This window comes from Lycium barbarum, chromosome 9, assembly GCF_019175385.1.
Source record: "Lycium barbarum isolate Lr01 chromosome 9, ASM1917538v2, whole genome shotgun sequence".
In the NCBI taxonomy this organism is placed as follows: Eukaryota; Viridiplantae; Streptophyta; class Magnoliopsida; order Solanales; family Solanaceae; genus Lycium; species Lycium barbarum.
The window spans coordinates 14,828,158-14,854,157 of NC_083345.1; the positions used below are offsets into that span (position 1 = coordinate 14,828,158).

Consider the following 26,000-nt stretch of genomic DNA (forward strand, 5'->3'; position numbering starts at 1 on the left):
GAGCCAAATAAAAGCTATAAATACTTCGGAGTGACGTAAGGTCGGTAACCTCCGATTTTCATTATGGAATTATCATCATCGCTATATCTCACCTTGAAAGAACAATTATTATAAGGTGAGATCAACAACAATGAATAAAATCGAGAAAAAATCATGAAATAATCTCCATAATTTCATAATAGTATTAACATCATAAGCTTTGGAATTTCCAGAATTAAAATAATCATCATAGAAACATTCTCATCTTTAACATCGTCATTCACACTGTAAAAACATGTCCATTGTTGTTGTCATAAAAGTTTATAGAATCATAAATCTTTGACTCGGAAAATAGGGATATTTTGGAAAATATTTATGGATTATCAAGAAAGAAGTCATGCCTTTGAATCATAAACTCTATGAATCATGAATTTCTAGCTCTTGGGAATAAGAATATTCTTGGAAAACATTTATGGATTCACATAAAGGGATCATGAGACATTTGGAAAACGCCTATTGAATTCATAAGAAAGGAATCATGCCTTTAGAAGAAAGGGACTAGCCTTAACATACCTGTTCAACCTCCAGTTATCCACACTTATTCGTCCAAATTCGCGAGTCTACATTTAAGAGGATTCACACTATCATTAGACTCATTATAATATAGTTATACTAGACTTTCAAGTCAAACTACTCTATATTCTGCCGAAAATCGGGCAACATCTCCCCTGTTTATATTCCTAGCCCGAAATTCCAATTTAGCAACCAACAACATCAACAATAATACCAATAGTAATAACATCATTTCCAATACCGACAAATGCCATAAAACAGCCCACAAGCTGGTTTCCAGCTTCTATAACTAACCAACTTACTATACAATTATTTAACAACTTTATCTCCGTAAATAAACTAAAATCAATATTAATAAAAAGATATTCATACCTTATTCTTGCTAAAGCAGCAATATCTTCAATATTCACTTTGAATCCAGCCAATTCCAACGCAAGACAAAACTATAATCGCAACTACACGTTACCTGGACCTCGGTTAATATTTCGTCACTCGAAATTACTCAAAATCCTCACTTTTATAAGGTAAATATGCTCTATTTTGTTGCTGATTTTTCTGGAATATTTGGGAGATTTTATGACCAAAAAATGGGGGTTTTCCCCTTATATAGGGTGCCAAAGTCGGCAGTACTGTAGCACTGTAGCAGTGTTGTTTCTGCTCTGTCAACCTGACTTGTAACGTTCATAATTATCTACTCCGATGTTCTATCGACGAGATCTTTGTTGCGTTAGAAACTAGATTCGACGAAATTCATTTTAGGCTTTTGAAACACATTAAAACTCCTAATATACTAGGAGATATTCCCCTCCAAAGTTGACTAAAAATCTGCCCAAAATCCTGCCAACATTTCTCAAATTTTCGTCAAACTTATTTTCTTCAATTTGCTTAATCTCGAAATCTTCCGAAACTCTCCATACATGATATTTATCATTTATTATACTTGATAATGGCCATGTTCTTGTGTTTCAAAATAGTCTTTCCCAATTACGACTTACGAGATCTTGATTCATCTTTTATTTCATAGTTGCATACTTCCCATGGCTTGTACCTTTCAAAACATCATGGGACGTCTCCGATACTCCATTACTACGGTGATGTACGTGGCATGCTCATGCTCTGAAAGTGCGGGGTGTAACATAATCGTACACGCCATAATTCTTGGCTTTCAAGAAATTCATCAAAACGATATCCCTGCTCGGACTCCCTTTAATTGGCAATAAAGGACACCCCCTGTAACACCCCGTACCTTTAACCTAAGCTTTGACCATGATCCTAGACTTAGAAAATCAGATAAAGAATATGGGAATTGGAATTTCCCTGTTCAGTTGTAAGATGGGGGTTTACGCCCATGAACAGTGACCGTATTTCAGTATACGGGTCGTAATTCAAGTTGTAAACTGGTACCAAAGATTTCTGAGCATTCTGGAATTTGACATTTGGATATCATATGGTTAAATACCGACCGTATTTCAAAACATATTTAGAATTTGGGAAAACTTCCTTGATGAAAGTTGTATAGCTTTGAAATACCTCTCCAACGGTATATTATGGGGGTCAAACGGACATCTGTGGAAAGAGTTATGTCCATTTTACTGAAGAGACGCAGCGCAGTCAGTATTTCAAAATACGAACCGTATTTCAAAATACGGTCAGTATTTCAAAATACGGCCAGTATTTAACTAGGCCGAAAATCCAATTTTTCCAGAACATTATATATTCGTCCATATCAGTTCAAATCATTATTTTTCATTCCTTCAAGCCCTAGAACGACCTCCTACCCTCTTCCATCATCAAGAACACCAAGGTAAGCCTACTCTAATTATTCCAAGTCAATTCTAATACATATCCTTGTAATCTAAACAAGAAATCATCATTCCAAAACTAGGGTTTTCAAGAAAACCCATCTCAAGGTTCAAGAATTCAAGATTTTGGAAATCTTCTTCAAAGTTCAAGTCTTTAATTCAAGTTTTGGAGCAATTAAGGTATGTAGAACTTCCATCCACATGTGGGAATCTCTACGTTATTCCCCATGCTCCGTTTTCTTGATATCCATGAAGTTCAACTCCTAGGGCATTAAACCCAACATATTGGTAGCCCGTATTTATGTATTTATGTACATGAATTTTGTATCTATACTCGTTATTGTATTCCTAATCTTCCATTACGGTTATTAGGAACCCTAGCTTAATCCATGAATCATGAATTCTTCCTCATGTGTTCTCATTATGTTTATATGAAACTTTATGATTTTATGTAGCAAGTTACAAGCATGTTTTCAAGTCAATTATATATATATATATATATATATATATATAATTACGAACTATTGTTATTACTCATAAATCAAGAACATGTTTGCAAGACTATGACAAGTTATCTCATGAAACCATATTACAAGATATTTCATGAAACCATGTTACAAGTTATTTCATGAAATCATGATTACAAGTTATTTCACGAAAATCATGGGCTTCTTAGCCAACTATATCATGTTCATGTTTTTGGGAATTGCTTAGTTAACCGAGAAGGCTCAGATAGCCTGAAACTACGTTGCCACCGTAGGATAAGGGTTGTCAGCAAGGAGGCAACACCTTCATTATGCAGTTTGGATCCTTACATGCTTATTATCACTTAAATCTCATATCCCTGGCAAGGTGTAAGTGTTCTCCTGATAGGACGCCAATACCAGATCATGTTGTCGGTTATACTATAGCGTTCCCCACGTTACAAGCAGTTTTACATACGTGTATTTCCATTGATTTACTGTTTTTAGACTTTACTCACGTTTCATACTCATGTTCAAATTACATTCAGTTTCAGTTCATGTCCTATACTTATGTTGTGCCACGTTCTTCATCTCAGCAGGTTTTACATACTAGTACTATTCACCATGTACTAACGTCCCTTTTGCCCGTGGCCTGCACTTCACGGTGCAGATACCGGTTTTCAGGAGCATACACATGCGCAGTAGGATCACTTCAGTTATCAGCTTATTGGTGAGCCCCACTCCTCTCGGGGTTCAACATGGAGTCTGCATTAGTATTCAGTTTATGGTAATCCAGGGCCATGTCTTGGTAGTTAGTATTCAGACATGTTTTAGAGGTTTCATAGACAGATGTTAGTCCACAGAGTCAGTTATGCTTTCATGTTTGCAGACTGTTATGTTTTCATGATATTTCATGCTACGAGATAATTTCAAGACTTTATTCCGCAAATTACATTTTCATGATTCATTTAAACTGCATCATATAGATTATATTGTTTTGATACCCATGTTGACAAGCAAGCCATGAGGTTCGCTCGGACATATGCAAGCAAGGCCCGAGTGCCGTGTTATGCCCAGACCATGGTTCGGGGCGTGACACCCCCATAAAGAAATGTTAATCAAATCCTCTGTAACACTCTTAAGAGATAGCAACTTAGTTTTATTTTTACCTAAATATATCCACTAAGAATTGCATCTTCCACCGAGAAATATTTCAGAAGAAGCAGCCATTGAAGAAGCTTATTGAAACTTGTCTTGAATTTTTCGGATATGGGTATAGATCTTTTAATGGGTTGGATTTTAATTAATCAGGGATTAATTTAAAATAGGCCAATAGAATGATGACACGTGTCCTTTCGTTAAAATGAGGGGTATATGTGTGTCAAAGTATAATGGCAGGGTATATTTGAACCCAAAGTATAACAATAAGGGTATATTTGGACCTAAAGTATAACGAGGGGTATATTTGGCTCTTTTCCTGTAGTACAAGGGTATATTGGCCTTTTTCCATATTAAAAATATGAGCCGTTTCAGATAAATATTTTCTCCAAATAGATATAGCGTTATTTTCCCTTCTTTTTACAGGGATGGACTAATTCAATTAGTATGTTAAAGTTCTGAGTTTGATTCACAACTGATTCTAGACTAATTCATGTATATATTGTACTTTTTACGAAGGCAATACTCAATAATTTTATTTATCAAAAGTTGAATTGATAAAGAGAATACAATTAGGGGAGGTTTGATACGATATATTAGAGATAATAATGCATGGACTAGTTTTGATATTATACTAATCCTTTATTTCATACACTTTTTCGACATATGTATAACTTTATTAATACAGAAATTAGTTATTGTAACAACTCGATATTATTCTTATAGTGGTTATGTGTGTTCAATTATTAATTATAGAGTTTAGTTAGTTTAATGGTTCACATAATGACATATACCTTGTAAATACTTGCAGAGGTACAGTAGTGTTTGTTATATAAATTATAGGCTAGGCTAGGATATAACTTTAGTAGGGATTAAGATTTGACACATATATAATTTTTTTTTTATAGGAAGAAGCACGAATGCATAGATACAACAATAAAGTAGATTATTAGCAAGGTGACAATTGTTCTAGTGGGCCCGTCTTTATTTTGTTGGGAAATCTATATAGTGTAGCTAACATTAGATTTTATTTTTATCTAATAACTATACTTTAATTAATTTACACCTCATAGCTAAAATGTGTATATCAATTACACTTCATAACTAAAACATATAAAATAGATTAAAATAAAAAAACAACCCTGGTATCCACATTTTTCTCTCTCCTCCCTCCCTTATGCTCTCTTCAATAAAAAAACATACAATTCGTCTATGTTCTAAACTATGGGCCCTCCATATTAGACTTTGTTCCTCTTCGAAAAGTCTTCAATGTTTCTAGAACCTCTTATAAAATTTGCTATATTCCTTTCCTATATCTCTTCTTCTGCGTGATATCAATTATTACTAATTTTTTACGCATCTAGTCTTCAATCTTCAAGAAAAGAGAAAATTCAGAATCAGTTATGGTTGTGTTGTTCTCTGTCCAGATCTCTCTCTTTCCCCTTTTCTCAGATCTGCCGATATCATCGGAGCATTTATATTTATTATTTTTGAGTCTTTTGGTTAATTTTTTAGATTGTATTCATTTTTTGTTTTGTATTCAATTTTTTTGAGTATTTTTGTTATTTTTTAGTGTATCTATGTTTTTTTATGTATTCAATTTTTTGTGTATTACTAGCTGCCTTCACTAAAAAAAAATTTGTATGCAACAAGTTGAATACAATATTTTTTTGTATTTATGTTGTTTGAATATCATTGATTTTTAAATACAATAAAGTGAATATAATGTAAAAGTAGCTATAGATGAATACAACTGAGTTGAATACATTTGACATGAATACAGCTGAGTTGAATACAGTGAAAAGAATTTTTGATTTTTTTTTATTCGTTGTATTCATGAATACAACTAGGCCGTTTTATGAATACAACGAGCCATTTTTTGAATACAGCGAGGAAACTGTAGCTACGCAATGTAAATATTGAAATTATAGCTATGACAAATTTTAAACCCCCAAAGTGTAGTCATTTATGTAAAATTCTCAATATATTGTTCCATGTTACTAAATGTGGGCTTTTGGGATTTATTCAAGAGAGTGGCAAGTGGCCCACAGATGCCTTTGAGTGAATAACATGAGAATTCACTAGTAATGGGCCCACCCGTTTTATATAATGTAAATTTTATTTGGCATAGCTTACTATGTTACATATTTATGGAACATGACTATACTTTTTAATAATTAAGTTTAGTAGCTATAATATTATATTTTTATAACTTATAGCTACCCACTTTTCTACCAATTAACTTACCACTACCCACATCCTTATTTTTTAGCTGCACACTTTTTCTCTCTCCCCTTTTCCTAAATATACGTTTCTAACTCCCATCTCCCCTAATTTCGTGTTTTTTCAAATTAGTTTCTGATTTCTTTCACTTTTTTTTTACTCTGTATTAATTTCTCCCTTTTCCTTTTTAATCTAAATTTTTTCGCTCCCTCTCCTAATCACTTCTGCTCAACATAAACCCTACTCGCCTCCCTCATTGCGGACCTTCCAATTTTGGTGCTGTCGATTCTCTTCTGGTATGACGTTTTTTCTCTTCTTCATTATTTACTTACATATCCTATTTCATATTGAAATATTAGGGTACTATTGGCTCTATGACGTGAAGGATTATATTCCTATTAATTTGGAAAATTTCTTCTTACAAAATCGATTGATTGCATATTAGAGTATTATGGGTTGCTGCTTAATTTGGGTCTAATTGGTATTACTCAAATACACAATAAGATTTGTAGTCCATAACTGAATTTGATGATGAGTTACTGTTTAAATTGAGTTTAATTGGTAAGAATCAGAAGCATTGGAGTTTAATTGCAGGGCTTTTCCAATTTTGTTTGTTTTGGAGATTCCAGTTTTCAGGTCAGGTAGTGGAAAAGGAACTCACGTCCGAAGATTATAGAAATTTTTGGGTTCGAACACATAAATGCTCGAGATCTATTGAGGAAGGAGATGTATTTTCACTTCACCATATATGTGTTTTACTTGCATTTTAAGTATATTTTTATCGTATTTTTTGATGAACTTCAGTTAATTCCCGCTTTTTCAATTCACCAGATCTATATTTTGCATACATTTTAAGTATATTTTTGTCGTATTTTTTATTATTTCAATTAGTTTGTGTTTTGAACTTCAGTTTATTCCTGTTTTTTCAATTCACCAGATCTGTGTTTTGCGTACATTTTAAGTATATTTTTGTCGTACTTTTTATTATTTCAATTAGTTTGTGTTTTTAATTGTGTGTTATATATATTTTCTACCTAATTTGTTCCTTGTAAATTTATGCGATTTTGAATTTGTGTTTACTTTTTATCAAAGTATATTTTGTAGTATATATTCAGTGTATTTTTACAACACAGTCACACACTGTTGTGCATTTGACATTGATATATTTGCATTATATTTATAGTATATTTTCAGTATATCTTGAATGTGTTGTTATTTATTGTGGTTAATTTGTTATTTTGTTATTTTTTCATGTTTTGTTAATGTAAAGTTTTAGTATATCTTGACGCATTCCAGCTGAAATTGATGCAAAGTTTCTCCGTATGAGATACGACGCAAATCGACAAGGCAACCCTGAATGAATTTATTGATAACGAGCAACCACCAATACCTGTCAAGGCTACCGTTGATTATGATGCAGTGATTTTAGTAGATGTTCAGGAGTAGATTTGTAGACAAAACAATTTATGTTTTAAGTTGTTTTTTTTTTCTCCAATTTTTTTTTGATGTATAACATCACTGTTGCGACATTATTTTTATGAAAATTTTAGAAGAACTTTTATGTATTTTGATAATGATCCTGCTTGTTGTATAGTCTAATCGTAGATTTGAATTCTGTTTTTATTACATTTATATTTTTCTTGTATAGTTACTGCTAAAAAATTACAAAGTGCATTTTAATATCAAGTTTGTATTTCCTACATGTTTTCACTATATTTTATTGATGAACCAGGAAGAGTTCTATGCATTTTCTCTATATATTCATGGTACACTTGAATTCATTATTGAACCATAAAATCCATTTTTCTGTACAATATACTTCAAAAATTAAAGAACAATTTTAATACTTCTAAAAATACATACAAAATACAAGTGAAATATATTGTAAATATATTCATTACGATTCAAATCTTACGGATCAATTAGAATACACTCAAAAATACAATCATAATACAGATAAAATACAGTGAATCAAAAGCCACCCTTAGGGATTAAAGTTTTTTTATGGAGTCAAGTTTTCCCATCTTATTAAAGTTACTAAATAATATTCAATATCAGCTTATTTCACTCAATAACTAATATTTTTTGTAACGAACATTTTGATTTTCAATAATGTAATTTCATTAAATATTTTTAATAACGAACACAAAACCGATGGTCATAGCATCAGGAGACAATCTCAACTTGTCACTATGCAATTCAGTTGATGAACAAATCAAGCTTTGCGTGATTTATGGAACATTAAAAAGAGATTTTTTTTTTAGTTATATTTTGGGAAAAAATATGAAGAGAGTTTTTGAATTCAAATTTTATATGAATGATTAGATGTTAAATGAGATATGTGATTAGATATGGAAGAGAATGAGATTTGCGTGATTTATGGAACATTAAAAACAGATTTCTGTTTAGTTTGAATTTTTTTCCCCTTAAATAGAGGCATTATTTGCTCAACAGTTCCGTGTATTTAGTCTGTATTTTGGTTATATTTATGCGACGCGTCCAGGACCTAAATATAGGAAAAACCAGCTACGAATTGTAAATAATGAACTTGTAGTTATAGTTTGTTAGAAGCAGCTAAAAGGTAGTTATTTGTGAAAATTTTACTTATATAATATTCACCCAAGCCTTAGTTATCTGTAAGTTATATTTCACTGACTTAGAGGAAAGGACTGTAGTCGTGCGAAGTGGAGCAAACCGTCATAGTTTCTACTGGTTTCTTTAATTCCAGGTATGGATCTCAATCAAAATTTATTCTTTTCTTGAGCAATGAGTCAATTTAGGTAGACTACAACTATATCCTGTAAAAGAAGAAAATAGTTAGGTAATGTTTAACTGTAGTACCTCCGGAACTTTTGTACGCAGTAGCAACATCATTGTTTATTTTGATTATTGTTTCGGTAGAGTTGAATCTTAATAGAAAGGTGTTATAATTTGAGACAAATTAGTATTGAGATACAATTTTCACTTTTTAAAAGAATTATGAAATCAAGGTATGGAATGTTGAGATTTGGTTCTAACCTAAAATTAAAGGATTAGTTTCCCTATACTAATTTGGACCATTTATTTATGTTATTGGATAGATTGAGGCTATTGGAGATTGTTTGAAGAGAATTTGGCATTTCAAGAGAGGTTGTGTTTCGGTTACAAGGCAAGTGAGGCTTAAACTCTTAGTTTACTTGTTTTTCATAAAAAGCATATGGTTTGTGTTGTATGTATGCATTTAAACCATTTAGTTCGTGTGAGTGGGCAAGCATGATCTAAATTGGATAATTTTCAAGTTTCTAAAGTAATGACCATATGAGTACTTTAGCGTAATTTCGCTTAAATAGATACTATTTATATAAATGTAAAGTTTAGAAGTGGTATTGATTGGATGTATGTTCCACTTATCATATATTCAGAGGGGCACACTTCCATAGGTCCCATTGATGTTCAGTAAGAGATAGATGCTAGAATTTTAAGTGACCCGGGTAAGATGGGGGTAAATAATGCCCTCTCCGAAAGACGGGGTAAGACATAGACAAATACGTACTATGTCCAGTGAGCATAGATTCAAATTCAGTGTAGTGCATCTATTGTTGTCCGGGTAAGATGGGGGTAAATAATGCCCTCTCCGGAAGACGGGGTAAGACAGACAAATACGTACTATGTCCCGTGAGCATACATTCAGATTCAGTGTATTTCATGTATTGCTCGTCCGGGTAAGATGCGGGTAAATAATGCCTTCTCCGGAAGACGGGGTAAGACATAGATAAATACGTACTATGTCCCGTGAGCATAGATTCAGATTTAGAGTATTTCATGTTTTGTTTGTTTATGCTTCATGATTTCAGCTTTAGCTTCAGTGTTTGTATATATTTAATATACTTGTACTGTGTAATTGCTTTTATGCATTATCAGGAATTTCAAAGACTTGCCCCAGGGGTAAGCTGAGAGTGTCGATGATCTTGCTGGGTCTTTTAGACTCACGCTTGTTGATGTTGTATATGTGCAGGTGTGGTTAACGGTGACCAGGTAGCCAATACTTGATTCATTCCAGTTTCGTTCAGTCCAATTCAGTAGAGGTGAGCCACCATTAGATCATGGCGGCCTCTTCTTCTTTAGTTGACTTAGTAGTATTCCGAGCTACATCTCATACTTTTATATTCAGACTAGTAGTTCCATGACTTAGACATTTTTATGGGGTTTATGGGCAAGACTCAGTATTTGTATTTCGCTTCCGTATTTTTCTTTATATTATGAGACTTTGCGTATTATTCATCTTATTCGTTAATTTTCTCATGATTAGCTTAGAGGGTTCGCCTTATGGGTAGAAGCTCGTCAGGTGTCCGGTCACGGCCTGAGTGTCAAATTTGGGTCGTGACAGTTATACACCTTGTGTGATATTATCCTATCCCAAGGTTATTAATAATATGCATAAGCATAGTCAAAGCCAAAATTGCGGTTAAAGTCCCTCAAAACTTTTTCATACACGTTATGTTTAATATACCAAATCAAACAGTAGATGAAAATAATCTCAGCAAAACTTATACTAACCTAAGCATAACTTATATTATCAGCCTAACTAATTTTAACATTACTAATATACTCTATTAAATACTATTATCGTACACTCTACCGAACGAACCCTTAATATGTTAAAATTCTGATTTTGATTCACAAATAGTTCTCCTCAACTGAATATTGCTTTTTTTAATAGTATAATTTACCAGACGAGAAAAATACTTTATTAGGTGGTATTTTGATTTTTGAGACAGCAATTGTGTTTGTGTGTGTGTGTGGGGGAGGGGGGAGGGGGGGGGGGGGTAAGTAAAAATAATAGTAAAAGAAAAGGAAAAGGGTAAAATGAGGAGCCGTAGAATCCAAGATTGGATTTGTTATGAGTTGTAAGTAGGTGGGGGGTTTCTAGATGTAGGGGTTGGGTGCAGGGGCGGAGCCACATTGGCTCCAGGGGGTCATTCGAACCCCTCGGCGAAAAATTACAGTATATTTTCAAAGTTAAAATTATTTTGTTATGTATATATAGTAGATGTTGAACCCCCTGACTTCTCCGTGTATTTACCTTTTAGAATTTTTGAACCCCCTAGATGAAAATCCTGGCTCCGCTACTGGCTGGGTGTCAGTTGAGCAGACTGTTGTTATATCAGTTAAGTAATTTCTTGAATTTTAGTCTTTGAGAAGCTCTTTTCTTGTAATCTTTGGTAACATTTGACGGTGTTGAGTCCGGAACTAAAATGCCCAAAAAAAATCACTTTGAACCAAAATATTCTAATAAAAAAAAAGTTACAAAATTATTTTTAGCGCAGTAATTTACTGCGCTAAAGCAGTTCACGGAGACGGAGCCGTTAACTGCTTTAGCGCAGTATTTTATTGCGTTATAGAAGCTGTTAAAAAAAAAATCTATAACGCAGTAAGATACTGCCTTATAGAAACAGTACCAAAAAAAAACAAAAATTAGCCAACTTTATTTTTTGAAACACTTAGTGTTTTTTTTTTCATACTTTGACCAATGATTAGTCGTGTGTCAAGATTCCGAAACGTCAATATTTTATATAGAACCTGATATTTTTTTCTGCGTACAATAATGTAGGCTCAATACATTAAGGATACGTAAATGTTCGGATCGTCATTTTAGGGGTTGAAAAGGTGTCCGAAGTAAGTTTTGTTTGTAAATTTTAGGTTTAAGTGTTCTATATACATAGACGTCCATTTTTGTTTGAAGACTTGTTGTCATTAGCTTAAAGTTTTTTATTTTTAGGGTTTAGATTTAAGTGTGTTATTTTTTAAAGCGTAACTTTATTTCTAATATACGCGTTTTTTTGCGCTCGGACGTCCGATTTACGCGATTTCTTTTTTGCAACATATTGGAAAGAAAGTTACGCATTAAAAAATAACACACTTAAGGAACTTAGTGTTTTTTTCCATAAAAAGATCGCAATTATTTTAATAAATCTTTTCTTTGCAGCGCTTAGTGTTTTTTCCATACTTTGACCAACGATTAGTCGTGTGTCAAGACTCCGAAACGTCAATATTTTATATAAAACCTGATATTTTTTTCTGCGTACTATAATGTAGGCTCAATACATCAAGTATATGTAAACGTTCGGATCGTCATTTTAGGGGTTGAAAAGGTACCCGAAGTAAGTTTTGTTTAAGGTTTAGGTGTTTTATTTTTTAAGGTTTTGATTTAAGCGTGTTATTTTTTAATCAAGACATAATTTTATTTTGAATATAAATATAATTCTAAAAAATATAGGGAGAAAAACTAGTTGTAAAGTGGTTAAACTTTAGATGGTCATAACTTTGCGCTCGGACGTCCGATTTACGTGTTTTTTTTTTAACTTGCGTAATTTTTCGAGATCTATGCGGACAAACGGCCGCAAGGCAGTTTGGCCGAGCCGATTTTTTTAAAAAACACCTTTTATCCCATTCAATTTCAATTTTCCCCCAAATTGGCCTGAAATTTTCAGTTTTATTTACTTATAAGATGATGATACGCAATAGATTTCAACGTAAAAATCTCGGGGTAATGTAGCTGTGAATGTCAATTTCACTTATGCGGTTTCAATTTTCGAAAATAAAGCTGACTAATTTTCTCGACATATAAAGTTGACTAAAATAACCTTACAGTCAAACACTAAGTTTTTTCAAACAAAACTTACTTCGGGCACCTTTTCAACCCCTAAAATGACTATCCGAACGTATACGTATCCTTGATGTATTGAGCCTACATTATTGTACGCAGAAAAAAATATTAGGTTCGATATAAATATTGACATTTCGGAGTCTCGACACACGACTAATCATTGGTCAAAGTATGGAAAAAAACACTAAGTGTTTCAAAAAATAAAGTTGGCCAAATTTTTTTTTTTTAGTGCTTGCTATTTTACTTGCGCTATACAAACAAAAAAAAAAATTTTTTAGCGCAGTAAAATATTGCGCGACTTTATTTTCAATAAATCTAAACCCTAAAAATAAAAAACCTTAAGCTAATGACAACAAGTCTTCAAACATAAATGGACGTCTATGTATATAGAACACTTAAACCTAAAGTTTACAAATAGTATATAGAACACTTAAACCTAAAGTTTACAAATAAAACTTACTTCGGACACCTTTTCAACCCCTAAAATGACGATCCGAACGTTTACGTATCCTTGATGTATTGAGCCTACATTATTGTACGCAGAAAAAAAATCAAGTTGTATATAAAATATTGACGTTTCGGAGTCTTGACACACGACTAATCGTTGGTCAAAGTATGGAAAAAACACTAAGTGTTGCAAAAAATAAAGTTGGCCAATTTTTTTTTTTTTTTTGGTACTGTTTCTATAACGCAGTATTTTACTGCATTATAGAATTTTATTTTTATTTTAACGCAGTAAAATACTGCGCTAAAGCAGTTAACGGCTCCGTCTTTGTGAACTGCTTTAGCGCAGTAAATTACTGCGCTAAAGGTAGTTTTGTAACATTTTTTTTTGTTGGGGTATTTTGGTTCAAAGTGATTTTTTTGGGGGCATTTTGGTTCCGGACTCGACAGTGTTTCGGATATACTAGTAACTTTTAAGAAATGTAATTTTCTTTAATTAATTTTTACTCATTAAAGCTTAAATAGATGAAAAGAAATACAGTACAGTACTTAATAGTAGTATTGTTTTCCTGATCAAAATTTGAATATAAAGCTTTATGATTTTCTTGTCACTTGATTGATTATTAAGTCACACTCATCAATGCTCTCTTCTTAATTCTAAACAAGAATTATTGACGAGTTGAAACGATTTAAAGAATAATTAAACAAACACATTTTTTTTCCCGATACAAATAATCTAACCGCGATATTTTTTTATTTTTTTTTATAATTTTTTTAGAATGGTGTTTTTTATTAATAAAGAAAGCAGATGTTCTGCTGCAAAAGCAGCTACAATATGATCCAGGTGGAAAATAACCGCGATATTCTTGCCTTGGCTGCAATAGAAAAAGTGATCTTATTTTAATAGACGCAAAAAATAAAATCTCCCTTTTATCATATAAGAGAAAGGGAAAATAAGAATTGTCTAATCAGGCGCCTCTAACCCCAAAGTTTTGTTAGCTTTAAAATTCTAAACTTAATATGCAAGATCAAGTCAAATGAGAATTATTAAATTAGATTAATTTTTTTTAATTTGGTTTTATAAACAATTTTTAACATTTTGATAAAATGAAAGAAGAAAAGATTGCATAGTTTTTAGGGGAAAATGAACATTCAGGGGTTGACAAGACCAGATATAGGAGGAAAACTGGAACAGTGATAGATGAAAAGAGGTAATGCCCGGCAAAGAACCAATGTATGTGTTTGCCTCTGCATAGTTGGTTTAACTTTTGTGTTTTGGCGACAGAATAATGTAGGGCTGGGCATAAATAAAGAAAATCGAAAAATCGAACCGAACTTCAAAAAATCGAAATCGAAATAGCCGAATCGAAATTTGATAAAACTGAACTGAAGAACCGAACGCCCACCGTAGTTTATTCTCTTCTTGACAAGTATATTCTCTCACATTTGGTGAGAGCTTAGAGAAATTAGGAGTTATATTGATGTAAAGGCTACTCGAACCAATTTTTTCTTAGTAGTTTTAATTATTTTCCCATTACTTGGTAGGATCATATTCTGTGAAATCAACTTAGAGTTGAGATACTCTTAGGTTGATTATAGTTTTTTACTCTTGCAAAGCGTAGTTATTCATTTTGTAATTGATTTCGTTATTTTCATTATTAATAAAAAAATCGCTAAACTCGCTGCTCAGTGGTATAATATTAGTTAATAAAAAAAAATCGAGCGGAGGTCTATCGAAATATTTCAACAAACTCGAACACTTTATGGTTTACGTTTTCAGAAACTTCGGTGTTCGGTTCGGTGTTTGGTTTTTAGAGTTCGGTTCTTCGGTGTTCCGGTTTAAACCGAAATTTAATACATTACCAAAAAAAAAAAAAAAAATAGTCCAGGCTCATTAAGTTTAAGCCCAAAAAAAACCAATTTTAACAAGCCCTCTTTTGCTTTTGTATCCCTAATTTTCCACTTCAGTTGAGAGAATCAAATATCCTTAACAAAGGAATGTGACTAGGATGTGTCTTTAGGATTAATGTATGTCTTTTGTGTGTTTTCTTAATTATTCTTATTGTATGTATATAACACCTAGTAATCTTATATCATGGTTATGATTTTCTATTCTTGTGTATCTTGTTTGTTTGATTTTGATTTCAATTTATCAGTTTTATTGCTTTTGAAAATATGAATTAGTGTAAATGGAATCGCTTCTAATATCATATCAAAAAAACCGAATTGAAAAAATCGAAACCGAACTTCAAAAAATCGAAACCGAAAGAACCGAACCGAACTAGTTGGGTTCGGTGTTCGGTGTCCACCTTCAAAAAACCGAAACCGAAATGGCCGAACCGAACCAAACGCCCACCCTTAGAATAATGACACAAGCCAGGGTTCTTGATCCTTGGGGTCAGGGGTTCCTTTTTCATATATATTACTAAAAATCAGGGTTAAGGGTTAAAACACACCATCAAGTGTCACCTTTTTTTGAGTTTTCTATCTGAACTATGTGTGAGAGTTTCCTCACGAACTAATTTGTAAAACACACCTCAACTATCACTTGTTCACTTTTCCTATCTGAACTATCACCAACTAGTTTGCAAAACACACCTCAACTATTAGTTTTGAGGTGTGTTTTGAAAACTAGTTGGTGATAGTTTAGGTAGGAAACTCTCACACCTGATGGTTCAGGCAGGAAACTCAAAAAAAAAAGTTGATACTAGAGGTGTGTTTTTGTCCATTATCTATAAAAATTACTATTAAGTACGAATATTATATTTCAACCCGTGCAGATCAAAAGAAATGTGGTAGAATCTAAAACTCGAATCATAATATTTTAATTCTAAATTTGATTGTGTTTATCGTGCATTCAACATAGAAAAAATATTTTTCTCTCCTTTTTTTATAACTAGAAGTCTCAACTTAACGGTTGAAAATGAAATAACTTTAAGATGAGAGTGGCTTTCATTTCTTTAGCTGGATCTGAGAAGACTAATTAAGAAAATAAAGATAAAGAAAAGTATGTTAAAAGGTTTTGTTGCTTGAAAAGCTGGAGTTTTTAGCATTTTGCATTCCTGACATATGCAATATTTTTTTTTTTTTGGCAATTTACAATTTTACATCTTATCCTAATATGATTTACGATATGCACTCCAATTTCTTCATTTTCTCACAAAACTACAAAAAGAAAAACTTCTTTTGTTAATTATTTAAGAGGTAAAATAGGAGAAACACAATTAAAATTTCCCCAAAAATAATTTTATGTGCAGTAGCCAGTAAGTTAGATGGATACTCCTTATCCAAGCCAAATCTCTACGTGTGGAGCTAAAGCTCTGCTCATTCCGAAATTGTCTTATTTCAGCACCATTGTGTTAATGTGTTCATTGTGATTTTGGAACACATCTGAAATGTGGCTTTTCCAAATCTGTCATCAAACCAAAATCAAATTCGTAACCATGAAACTAAAGGAAGAACCAAACTAGGAACCAGTCATTACACCAACTTGTTGACATTATCTTCCGGTCACCCGACTTCAATTGGGCTTCTTTCATTTTGAGCCCGTCGGCCAAACTTGGTAATGGTCTAGCCAAAATATGCAAACCATAAACACTGATTATGTATACTATATGTAAATTTATGTACATTGCATGTATATTATGTGCATAGTATATGTATATTTTTTATATTTAAATAAACAAAATCTATACATCTGCTGGCTATTTTGTGAATTAGATCACTGAAAGACATTAGACTATAATTTTCTCACTGAGACCTTGATTAATAGAAAGTGTTACGCATGAAATGAGACAGAGGGAGTACTAAACAAATGCTCAATTTGATAGCTAAAGTATAAAGTTTTTTTCGAGAGAATTTGAATCTTTATTTTTCTCAACATATTATGTGTGGAAAACTGTGTTTTTATGATATTGGAGCTCTTAATTTTACAACTCCGTAAGTGTCCGAGCAATCACTAACCCAACAAAAGTTGGACTAGGTCCAGAGAAACATGTTGCGAAGTATCAAGCCCATGGAAGCAGCAAACCAAATGTTTTGCAGACCTAAGACAAAACGTTTAACTAAAAGGAGGACGTGATGTATATACAACAACGTACCCAGTATGGTCACACAAGTGGGGTTCGAAAAGGATAAAATGTACACAGACCTTACCCCTACCTTTATGGGGTAGAGAGGCTATTTCCAATAGACCCTCGGCTCGAAAGAAAAGACAGGATGTGACAACAAATAGCAAAGTAAAAAGCATGGTGTCCAGTTCTTTTGCGGCCTACCGCTACCGCCCTTAACTCCTGTTATAGACATCCTCTCAGACCTCCTTATTGGCGCATCCACACACCTCCTCTTCACATGCTCGAACCATTTCCGCTCGCCTCCCTCATCTTGTCTGCCGCGGGGGCCACTTCCACCTTGTCCCATATAATTTCGTTCCTAACCACATCCCTCCTAATATGCCAACACATCCATCTGAGCATCCTCATGTCGGCTATACTTATCTTCTGAACGTGGACGTCCTTGACTGGCCAGCACTCTGCCCCATGATTAAGAAACTTTTAATAGATAGAGCGTCAGAATTTGAGCCAAAGTTATTGGGTTATATCGAACTCGTATATTCAAGCCTATATCCGGTCCTAGATAAAATTATATATTTATTTCAAAACTCACTTTATCAACTTAGAGCCATATCAAAGGATGAACAGAAATGGATAGTTCCAATAAAAATTCATTTTTTGATTTATTTCATATATTCCATGATCGGAACATTAGAGGTTCGCGCTACACTATGATTTTGAATCAGAAGAGAGATTTAGAGAAATGACACATCTATTCACTCTATAAGTTGTTGTCATCAAATAAAATGTTTGGATTTCAACCTATGACCTAAAGCAATTTTTGCACGCTAGTTGCCATTATACTGAACTCTTTCCTTATGTCAACATAATTCGATATAATTACTTTTGGCTTAAAGAATCAGAACTCCTGCACAACATGTTTTATCACATAACTCTTGTCTAAACCATAACCATTATAATTGTATAGCTTGACTTTGGAATATGCTTTCTATTCGTCCAAATATTGTTTATTGCAATTTGCAACCATTGATCTTTTATCTGGCAGGTATGTGGTAGTTGGTACATGTAATCTGATAAATCAAAACACAGGAAGGTCGAAATCAAGAGCTTGAGTAGGGAAAAAGGAAACATAAAGCAAAAGAATGTGTACGCGTGTGCTCATTTATGTCACTTTTTACATAACCTAGTTCAACTGGCATGTAAGCAAAGAAAGATGTACTTTTTCACATTATATATATGAGCTGAGGCTCCAAGAAAAGACACAGCATTGCTTTTTTCACGACCTTTAAGGAGTAATTATTCTGAAACATAGGCCCTCAACTAGATGTCTCAAGTTGGAACCTTAAAAATGGAGTCGTCTTTGGTAGAGAGCGTTTTACCCTCAAGGTGTGTTTTGCTGGCGCGAATCCAAATTAATCGAGCCTCAAAGTGGATACAAGACACTAGGTGAGAAACAAAAAAAAAAAAAAAAAAAAAAAGGCCCTCAACCCCCTCACCAAATAAAAATAAACATAGAAATGAAGAAGAAAAAAAATCCTTCAGTTGAATTCTAGCAAAGAATGAACTCCAGAAAGTTTGCAAGCAGGGGCAGAGCTAGCATATTATTCGGGGGTTCGGCCGAACTCAATAACTTTGGTCTAAATCCTGTATTTGTCTTGAAAAATTCATTGAATATGTATAAGTTGTTAAGTTAGAACCCAATAACTTAAACGAATTAGAATCCCGAACCCAGCCACAAACTTCGAATTCTGGCGCCACCTCTATTTGCAAGTGTGGCATTATAATTAGACCGTTTTCCGCTTCTCTTTCTAATAGAAATGAGCAATGCCATGAGTTTCCACAAAGTAAACTTCACAATGGATATGTAGAGGTTGAACAAGTTCTTGGAATGTGAGAAGAAAATAGACCTTGGGCTTGACTCAACCGAGATGAAAGATTGATCAATACCATATACGGAGGCAAATGCTAATCCCCTTAACCAAGATGGAACAATCTAACAGTTTAAAAGAATTGAAGAGAAAGTTGTTTATGTCAAACAAGATTTCGAGTCTTGAGTGCTCTTAAATTTCTTGGTTAAGCACTCAAAAAATGTTTAATTATAATATTACTACTATATATAAGGGATAATGTAATGAGTTTTGTAGTACTTAATTACATTGTAACTATTCGGTTGGCCCAACCAAAATGATTTGCTCTTTTAAATTACCCTTGAGTTTTTTATTTATTACTTCATGTACCCAAGTATATTTTCAATAAATCTAGATTCAAACCCTTTTTGATAGCATATATTTTTTCTATTTCTTATTTTTTCCCCTACTTTATTTTATTTTTACTTAGGTTGACATAATCAATTTGGTAAATATAATCAATTTTGAGCCCTTTAAAAATGCTTAAAAAGTTGTGAAAAGTGATGATGTCATCTGATAAAAATAACTATGTGCAAAAAATAATCTAAAATGGTGATGATAATAACTTTGAAGAACTCATTTGGTACTGAAGAGTACCCGATCGATTAAATTTTCTTTAGTAATTCTTAATCACCCACTAAATTTCTCTTGATCTTACTTGTAGTAAAAAGAAATTATTCTGAAAATGTAAAGTTAGATTTAATGATATAATACAATTATACAATAGAAAATAAATTTTAAAACTTCTTAACAATTAATAGATTAAAATCTTGGAAAATAAAAGAAAAAACTTTAAATTTTATTCAATTTGCTTAATTAAGTGGGATAGAAAAGAGGAAAAGATGCTTACCAAGTGATCAACTCCTCAATATATTGATAATGGCATCCTTCTTTTGTTACAAACAATTTAAATTATCAGAAATCATGTAATCCTTAATTGGTTGAGTAAGGAAATTTTCTTTTAAGAATAAAGCATCAATGAGTTAATGACAAACTAAATTAATTCTTAAACTTTGTTTTAATAAACTCAATTCTTTTTTAATTCATCTAACCTAGACTGTAATCACCATATTTGTTTTAGCATAAACCATTGTCACATGAAATTATGAGTAATTAATCAATAAATACCAAAATATGCTATTCCTACCTCTAACTAGAAATTATATGCTCACAAATTCATAAAATATTAAAATGTCCTTTCAATTTATGATTATAGTCAGTCTTGCATACTTTAAATTATATTACTAAATATCAAGTTATCTCTGTCACTTTGATATCTGTTTATTCCCTAGCAAACTTGCTTTCCTATAACAATTCTTTCAATAAATTATCTAATTATGTGATTAAAAACTTGAAAAATGAATAATACATGATTAAGAAGCTATCATCTTAAAAGAGTTGTGCCTAAGAAACGTACACAAATTATTATTTTTTCAGTTAAAACCTATGAAGTGCATTATTACCTTGATGTTGGGTCCGGGCTTTTCTGGACTAGTCTATAGTATATTCACTTATCCATACATGATTGTTGCATATAACTTCTGTTTGAGATTACTATAACTCTCCTGTTGGATTGCAAGAAAGTTGATTTGGTGAGACCAAGATTTCTCTACCAAGGTCATTTACATCAAATCGTTCCAAAAGAAGGTAATATTCTATTGGAGCTAAGAGTCTCTACAAGTTGAAAAAAAACTCTTTATGGTACATGAATCATGCAGAAGAACTGCTAGTCGGTGTTGATTTGAGGTTCCGGATGAATGTCCGGTAAAGGGATGAGCTTTAGAAATCTATGGCATCAACAGGGAGAGAAGTGGCCCTGTGAAGTGAGTGGGGAAGCAATGCCCCTTTATAAAAACTCTGTGCAGTGACCATGTGCTCTGGGCTGCAAGAACCATATGCAAGTGGATATCTTCTGACCTTAGAATTAGAACATTCGTTCTCGATTTCTATGGGAAAGTCTGACGAAAAATGCTTGCCTGATGTAAATGATTGTAGCAGAAGCTGATCCTTTTGTATCGATGGAGTTGAACCTGATGATAACGTATCGTTTCTTGGGATTTTGTTGCTGGACCTTTGACGTGAATATTTTGGAACAACTCCAAATTTCTGATCTTTTAGTCCCCTCAATTGCATTTGGTACTTGGCCTTAAGCCACCTCAACTCTCGCCTTATCTCATTATCATATTCTTCTGCTGGAGTTCTAGCTCCTGAAGAATCTGAAGAGGGAAACTTGTCATCCTTGTCGACACTTATAACTTTCTCCTCGTCCACTGATTTGTCTTTAGCATCAGATTGATTGTCACCAGAGCCTCGTGAGCGTGATTTTGTTTTGTCAACTTGTGCCCAAATATCAGTAAAGTGTACACCATCAGATTCCAATGAGCCGTCTGGAGCACGGTCAGTGAGACATTGTTCAGAGCCATCAAAATGATATGTTATCTCCTCAAAACGGCCGTGCATAGCACCACAGCCATGCTTGGAACAATGAAGCACTTGCAAGTTCTTAGCCGGTGCTGGGGTATTCGACGCTAGGTAGTTCACAAGAGAACCATTAGAAGCACACTTGTGACAGCAGCCACGGTTCATGGAGTTGGGGGTTTCCTCTATCCCGAACCCCCTCTTCCACTCAGGAACTAAGGAAGCAATCTCACCATCTATCATATCTGCTATCTTGGTAACATCTTGTTCTGTAATATCCAACTCGGCCACCATTTCAGTAGCGACGGTTAGTGCTGTGTCATTCTCAATGTCAAAAGGAAAATAAATGTTGCGGACATGACCTGTAAAGGTAAATGTACAGCAGTTTAGTTTACAACAAGTGTTGATAATGTGGCTCAGGATATTATAGAAATAAAACAGATAGCTGCATTATCTCTAAAAGATTTGCAGAAAATCAGTTTATCAGTAGCTAACTTTTAGGATTTCAAATTGTTTTCTATTAGAGTCCTTTGTGGCTTGAATTTTACAGTTAGTTTCCTCTTTCTTTGTGATTTGGTTTTGCAGATAAGTCAGTAGCATCTTTTTTAAAAACCAATAAGGACTACTTAACACTACTTGAGATGAAGCAATAATAAAGCAAAACCTTCTTTATCTGCTATCCTGAGTCGTAAGAAGATGCCGTCATCTTCTCTCCTCCTTCCCTTGATACTGATATCAACATTTTCCATATCATCCTCTTCGTTATCCGTGAATAGATCAATTTCATTTGCATCATACTCAAGTTGATGGCAGTACGAATCATCCTCTGGTTCATATCCAAGATAACCAAGACAACCATTTGATAGAGAGTTGTTATCAAAGCTCAAGAGACGATGCCCTAATGTAGGGTCTAATTCACAAGAGTCTTGCAAATAATTTGGTGTATCTGAGTCTGATGATACGTAATCATCAACTCGGAGAAAAGGGTCATCAAGAAGCTCCTTTGCAGATAGTCTGTGAGATACTGTTGCCAAGCATTTCTCAACAAATCGACGAACTTCAGGATCCGTGACTTTGTAAAGGGAATCTGGCCTTTTCCCCTACACAACAAATCTATGTTGATACCTTGATGGATATGCATTAAAGAGCAAAATCTAAAGCAAGTTTCAAGATTTTTTGTTCTTACAGATGTTACTTTTTTGTAGATCTGAGCAGGATGAGTGCACTCACTGTATGGATATTCAAAAGTCACCATTTCTAAAATACACATTCCAAATGAATAAATGTCCACTAATTCATTGTATTCCTCCGCATACACCTCCGGAGCCATGAATTCTGGTGTTCCTGGTCGGACAAACAATAACAAACAAAACAATTGTAGGACTTGTGGGAATGAAACTACAAAAGCTCTCATTTTAGTGTATGAATTTGCACTAAGAGATTGCGAATCACATCACTAATTTCAATCATTAATCAAGATTTTTGTCTAGCATGATAGTATTAGAATTACCTACACAACGTTCAGCATGGGATTTGCGGAGGATAGCAGCAAGGCCAAGATCACCAATTTTGACTTCCCCTTGGTTCCCATTGATGAAAATGTTATCACACTTGAGGTCTCTGTGTATAACAGGAGGGTCATGGCTATGCAGATAATTGAGCCCTTTCAGTATCTGTCTACACCAACGCTTTACCGCTCTAATGTTAACCTTCTTATGTTTTAGCCTGTACCTGTCCAAAGTTTTAAGAAATATTTATCAAGAATGAGGAATTATGAACCAAACATTAACATGGCTATACTACTTAACCAAAGAATAAGATTAAGGACTCTTATTTCTACTTACTGTCTAAGAGTACCAGAAGTGAACATCTCAGTGACAAAGTTAATGTTTCTATTGGCAACATCAACCCAAGAAGTGTAAAATTTCATGATGTTTTTGTGCTTCATGGTCTTGAGCAAATGAATTTCACAATATAGCCTCTCAAGATCTTCAGGACTTTGCATAAAGTCATAAAGCTTCACCTGATTCCATGCTACTTCAATCCCTTCATACTCATCAAATGCTTTATAACTGCAGCAGAATTAGCCCAAAATGATTTATTTTATTTTTTTTGTCAAAAATGAAAATTTTAAACATTATACAAATGCAATGCCTGTTTCTGAATTACCCATATGCAAAAATGGAAAAAGATTCAATTTTTACAGAAACAAATTAAGAAAGAAAGGCACATACACTGTCTTTGAAGACCCTTTACCAAGAATTTCATTGTACTGGATTCAAAAACACAAAAAGTAAGCAAATGAGAACTCAATATGATGGAGAAAAAAATGAAAAAAAGAATAAAATAAACCAATCAAAAAGGGGTTCAACTTCAAGAATTTACAATTGCCATAGAAAAAAGAACACACCCTTCCATATCTTCCAGTAGGATCCACTTCAACAAACTCAGAATCATCTGATTCAAAGTCAATGACACCATTCATTCCTTGTAAGTTTTTCTTGTAGTTTTTTTTTTCCTTTTTCAGTTCTGCTAGTTTGTTTGAGGATAATCTACTCACTCTATCTTGTTTTTTTTCTTTTTTCTCTGTATGACTTATGGAGAGAGAGGGAAAGGGAGAGATGATTTGGCACTCAACCAAAGATTAAGTAAAAGAAATCTGGGGACTATGTTGTTCTTGAAAAAGTTATCTTATTTGTTAGTATTAAAACATAAAAATAAAAATATGAAGAGGCCTCGGTTAGTCCATTGAAAAGAAAAAGGCATTTTTTTATTTTGTTTTATTTTCTTTCACTAACAACTCATAGACAGCCAACATGGCAAAGATTTATCAAGGCTATGAACTATGAACTACACCCACCCACTCAGCAAACCCCACCACCAAGAAAATCAAACAGGCATATCATGACAAAGTACCTTTAATGTCGCCTGCTTTTTTCTTTTTATCTATGTCATCAGGAGCTGTAAATCCCAAAAAAACACACCCCACGTTATCCCCTCTGATGTTCTCCGTACACATACATGATGCTTGTACTCCCTCCATCTTAAATTATTTATCGGTTTAATAATACAAGGCATAATAATTTTTATTTGCTATTTTACCTGTGTAGCAGAATCTTGTCATTAATATAGATGGCTTAAATATGCCATTAAATTATTGAAAATGACTTATTTATGTCACTCATCAATAATTTGGCTCATTTATGCCATCGAACTATAGAAAATGACTCATTTATGCACTCGTCAATAGTTTGGCTCATTTATACCATCGCTCGTTACCAAAATGACTCATCCATGTCATTTTTATTTAACGTCAGGTTTATAATACCAGATATGACACGAAGCTTCTAATTAGATATCTACGTCGTTTAATTAAACCAGCCCAATTTTAAATCCCAAATTAATAAAATATCCAACCCATACACCCTACCCACCCACAACCATAATCTAGTTGGAGGCCACGTGTCATATATGGTATTGTAAAATCGGCGTTAATGAAAAATGACATGGATGAGTCATTTTGATAACAAGTGATGGCATAAATGAGCCAAACTATTGATGAGTGGCATAAATGAGCAATTTCCGATAGTTTAATGACATAAATGGGCCAAACTATTGACGAGTGACATAAATGAGTCATTTTCAATAGTTCTATGACATATTCGAGCATTTTCCGTAAATAGAATAACATTTCATGAAAGAGATTATAATTTAGACATAAATAAGGATAAAAATAATTAAATATCTCTCTTAATTAATATTTCTTAAAAAGCGTGTAAATAAAAAAGCAACAGATAATTTGAGACGGAGAGAGTACTCTTTTAGTTTTAGTTTATGCAATTTGTTTGCTCACAATAACATGCTTTTATTATAAAAATGTATGAGTTTCATGAATCATGAGTACATTAAGATGCTAAAGAACCGAATATCTTATTTTGATGATATAAGAGCCTGTTTGGCTGGGCTTAAAAAAAGCAGCTTATAAGCTGGAAATAGCTTATAAGCTAAAAAAAAATAAGTTGGGGTAGCCTAACTTTTTTTTTTTTTTTTGGCTTATAAGTTGTTTTCAGCTTATAAGCTGCTTTCGATAAGTTAAGTTAAACGGACCCAATTATTTTTTTGGGTTTATTTTAAGCATAAAATGGCTTTAAGCTGATCAATCAAATACTAAAAAAACTGAAAACAGCTTATAAGCAACTTATAAGTCAATCCAAACGGACTCTAAGGCATTTTACGCAATGAATAAGATTCTCGATCCCTCTTTCCACTCACAGATACTTTCCCTCTAAAGTTTTAGCTTGTGCATTTCTGTC

The 26,000-nt window shown here is 33.2% G+C and overlaps 1 protein-coding gene across 3 annotated transcripts; it reads right to left on the reverse strand.

Annotated features, from left to right (window-relative positions):
- Nucleotides 1-20,683: 20,683 nt before the first annotated feature.
- Nucleotides 20,684-24,688, reverse strand: LOC132609213 (probable serine/threonine-protein kinase WNK9). Of its 3 annotated transcripts, none has more exons than XM_060323089.1 (7): nt 24,604-24,688; nt 23,922-23,959; nt 23,532-23,759; nt 23,198-23,418; nt 22,874-23,031; nt 22,352-22,787; nt 20,684-22,049 (listed from the first exon to the last, which is right to left on the reverse strand). In XM_060323089.1, exons 3-7 carry the CDS (start codon nt 23,690-23,692, stop codon nt 21,049-21,051), a joined length of 1,977 nt encoding a protein of 658 aa, XP_060179072.1. In that variant the 5' UTR covers nt 23,693-23,759; nt 23,922-23,959; nt 24,604-24,688; the 3' UTR covers nt 20,684-21,048. The 3 variants fall into 3 exon arrangements, with proteins under 3 accessions (XP_060179072.1, XP_060179070.1, XP_060179071.1); XM_060323087.1 differs by lacking the exon at nt 24,604-24,688 and adding an exon at nt 24,098-24,522; XM_060323088.1 differs by lacking the exons at nt 23,922-23,959; nt 24,604-24,688 and adding an exon at nt 24,098-24,524.
- Nucleotides 24,689-26,000: the final 1,312 nt, after the last annotated feature.

Coding starts and splice junctions, on each gene's coding strand:
- LOC132609213 (XM_060323087.1), bottom strand. CDS start 24,172: ATGAATGGTGTCATTGACTTTGAATCAGATGATTCTGAGTTTGTTGAA. Junction 23,032..23,197: donor CCATGCTGAACGTTGTGTAG/GTAATTCTAATA, acceptor TTGTCCGACCAG/GAACACCAGAATTCATGGCT. Junction 22,050..22,351: donor CAGGATAGCAGATAAAGAAG/GTTTTGCTTTAT, acceptor TTACCTTTACAG/GTCATGTCCGCAACATTTAT.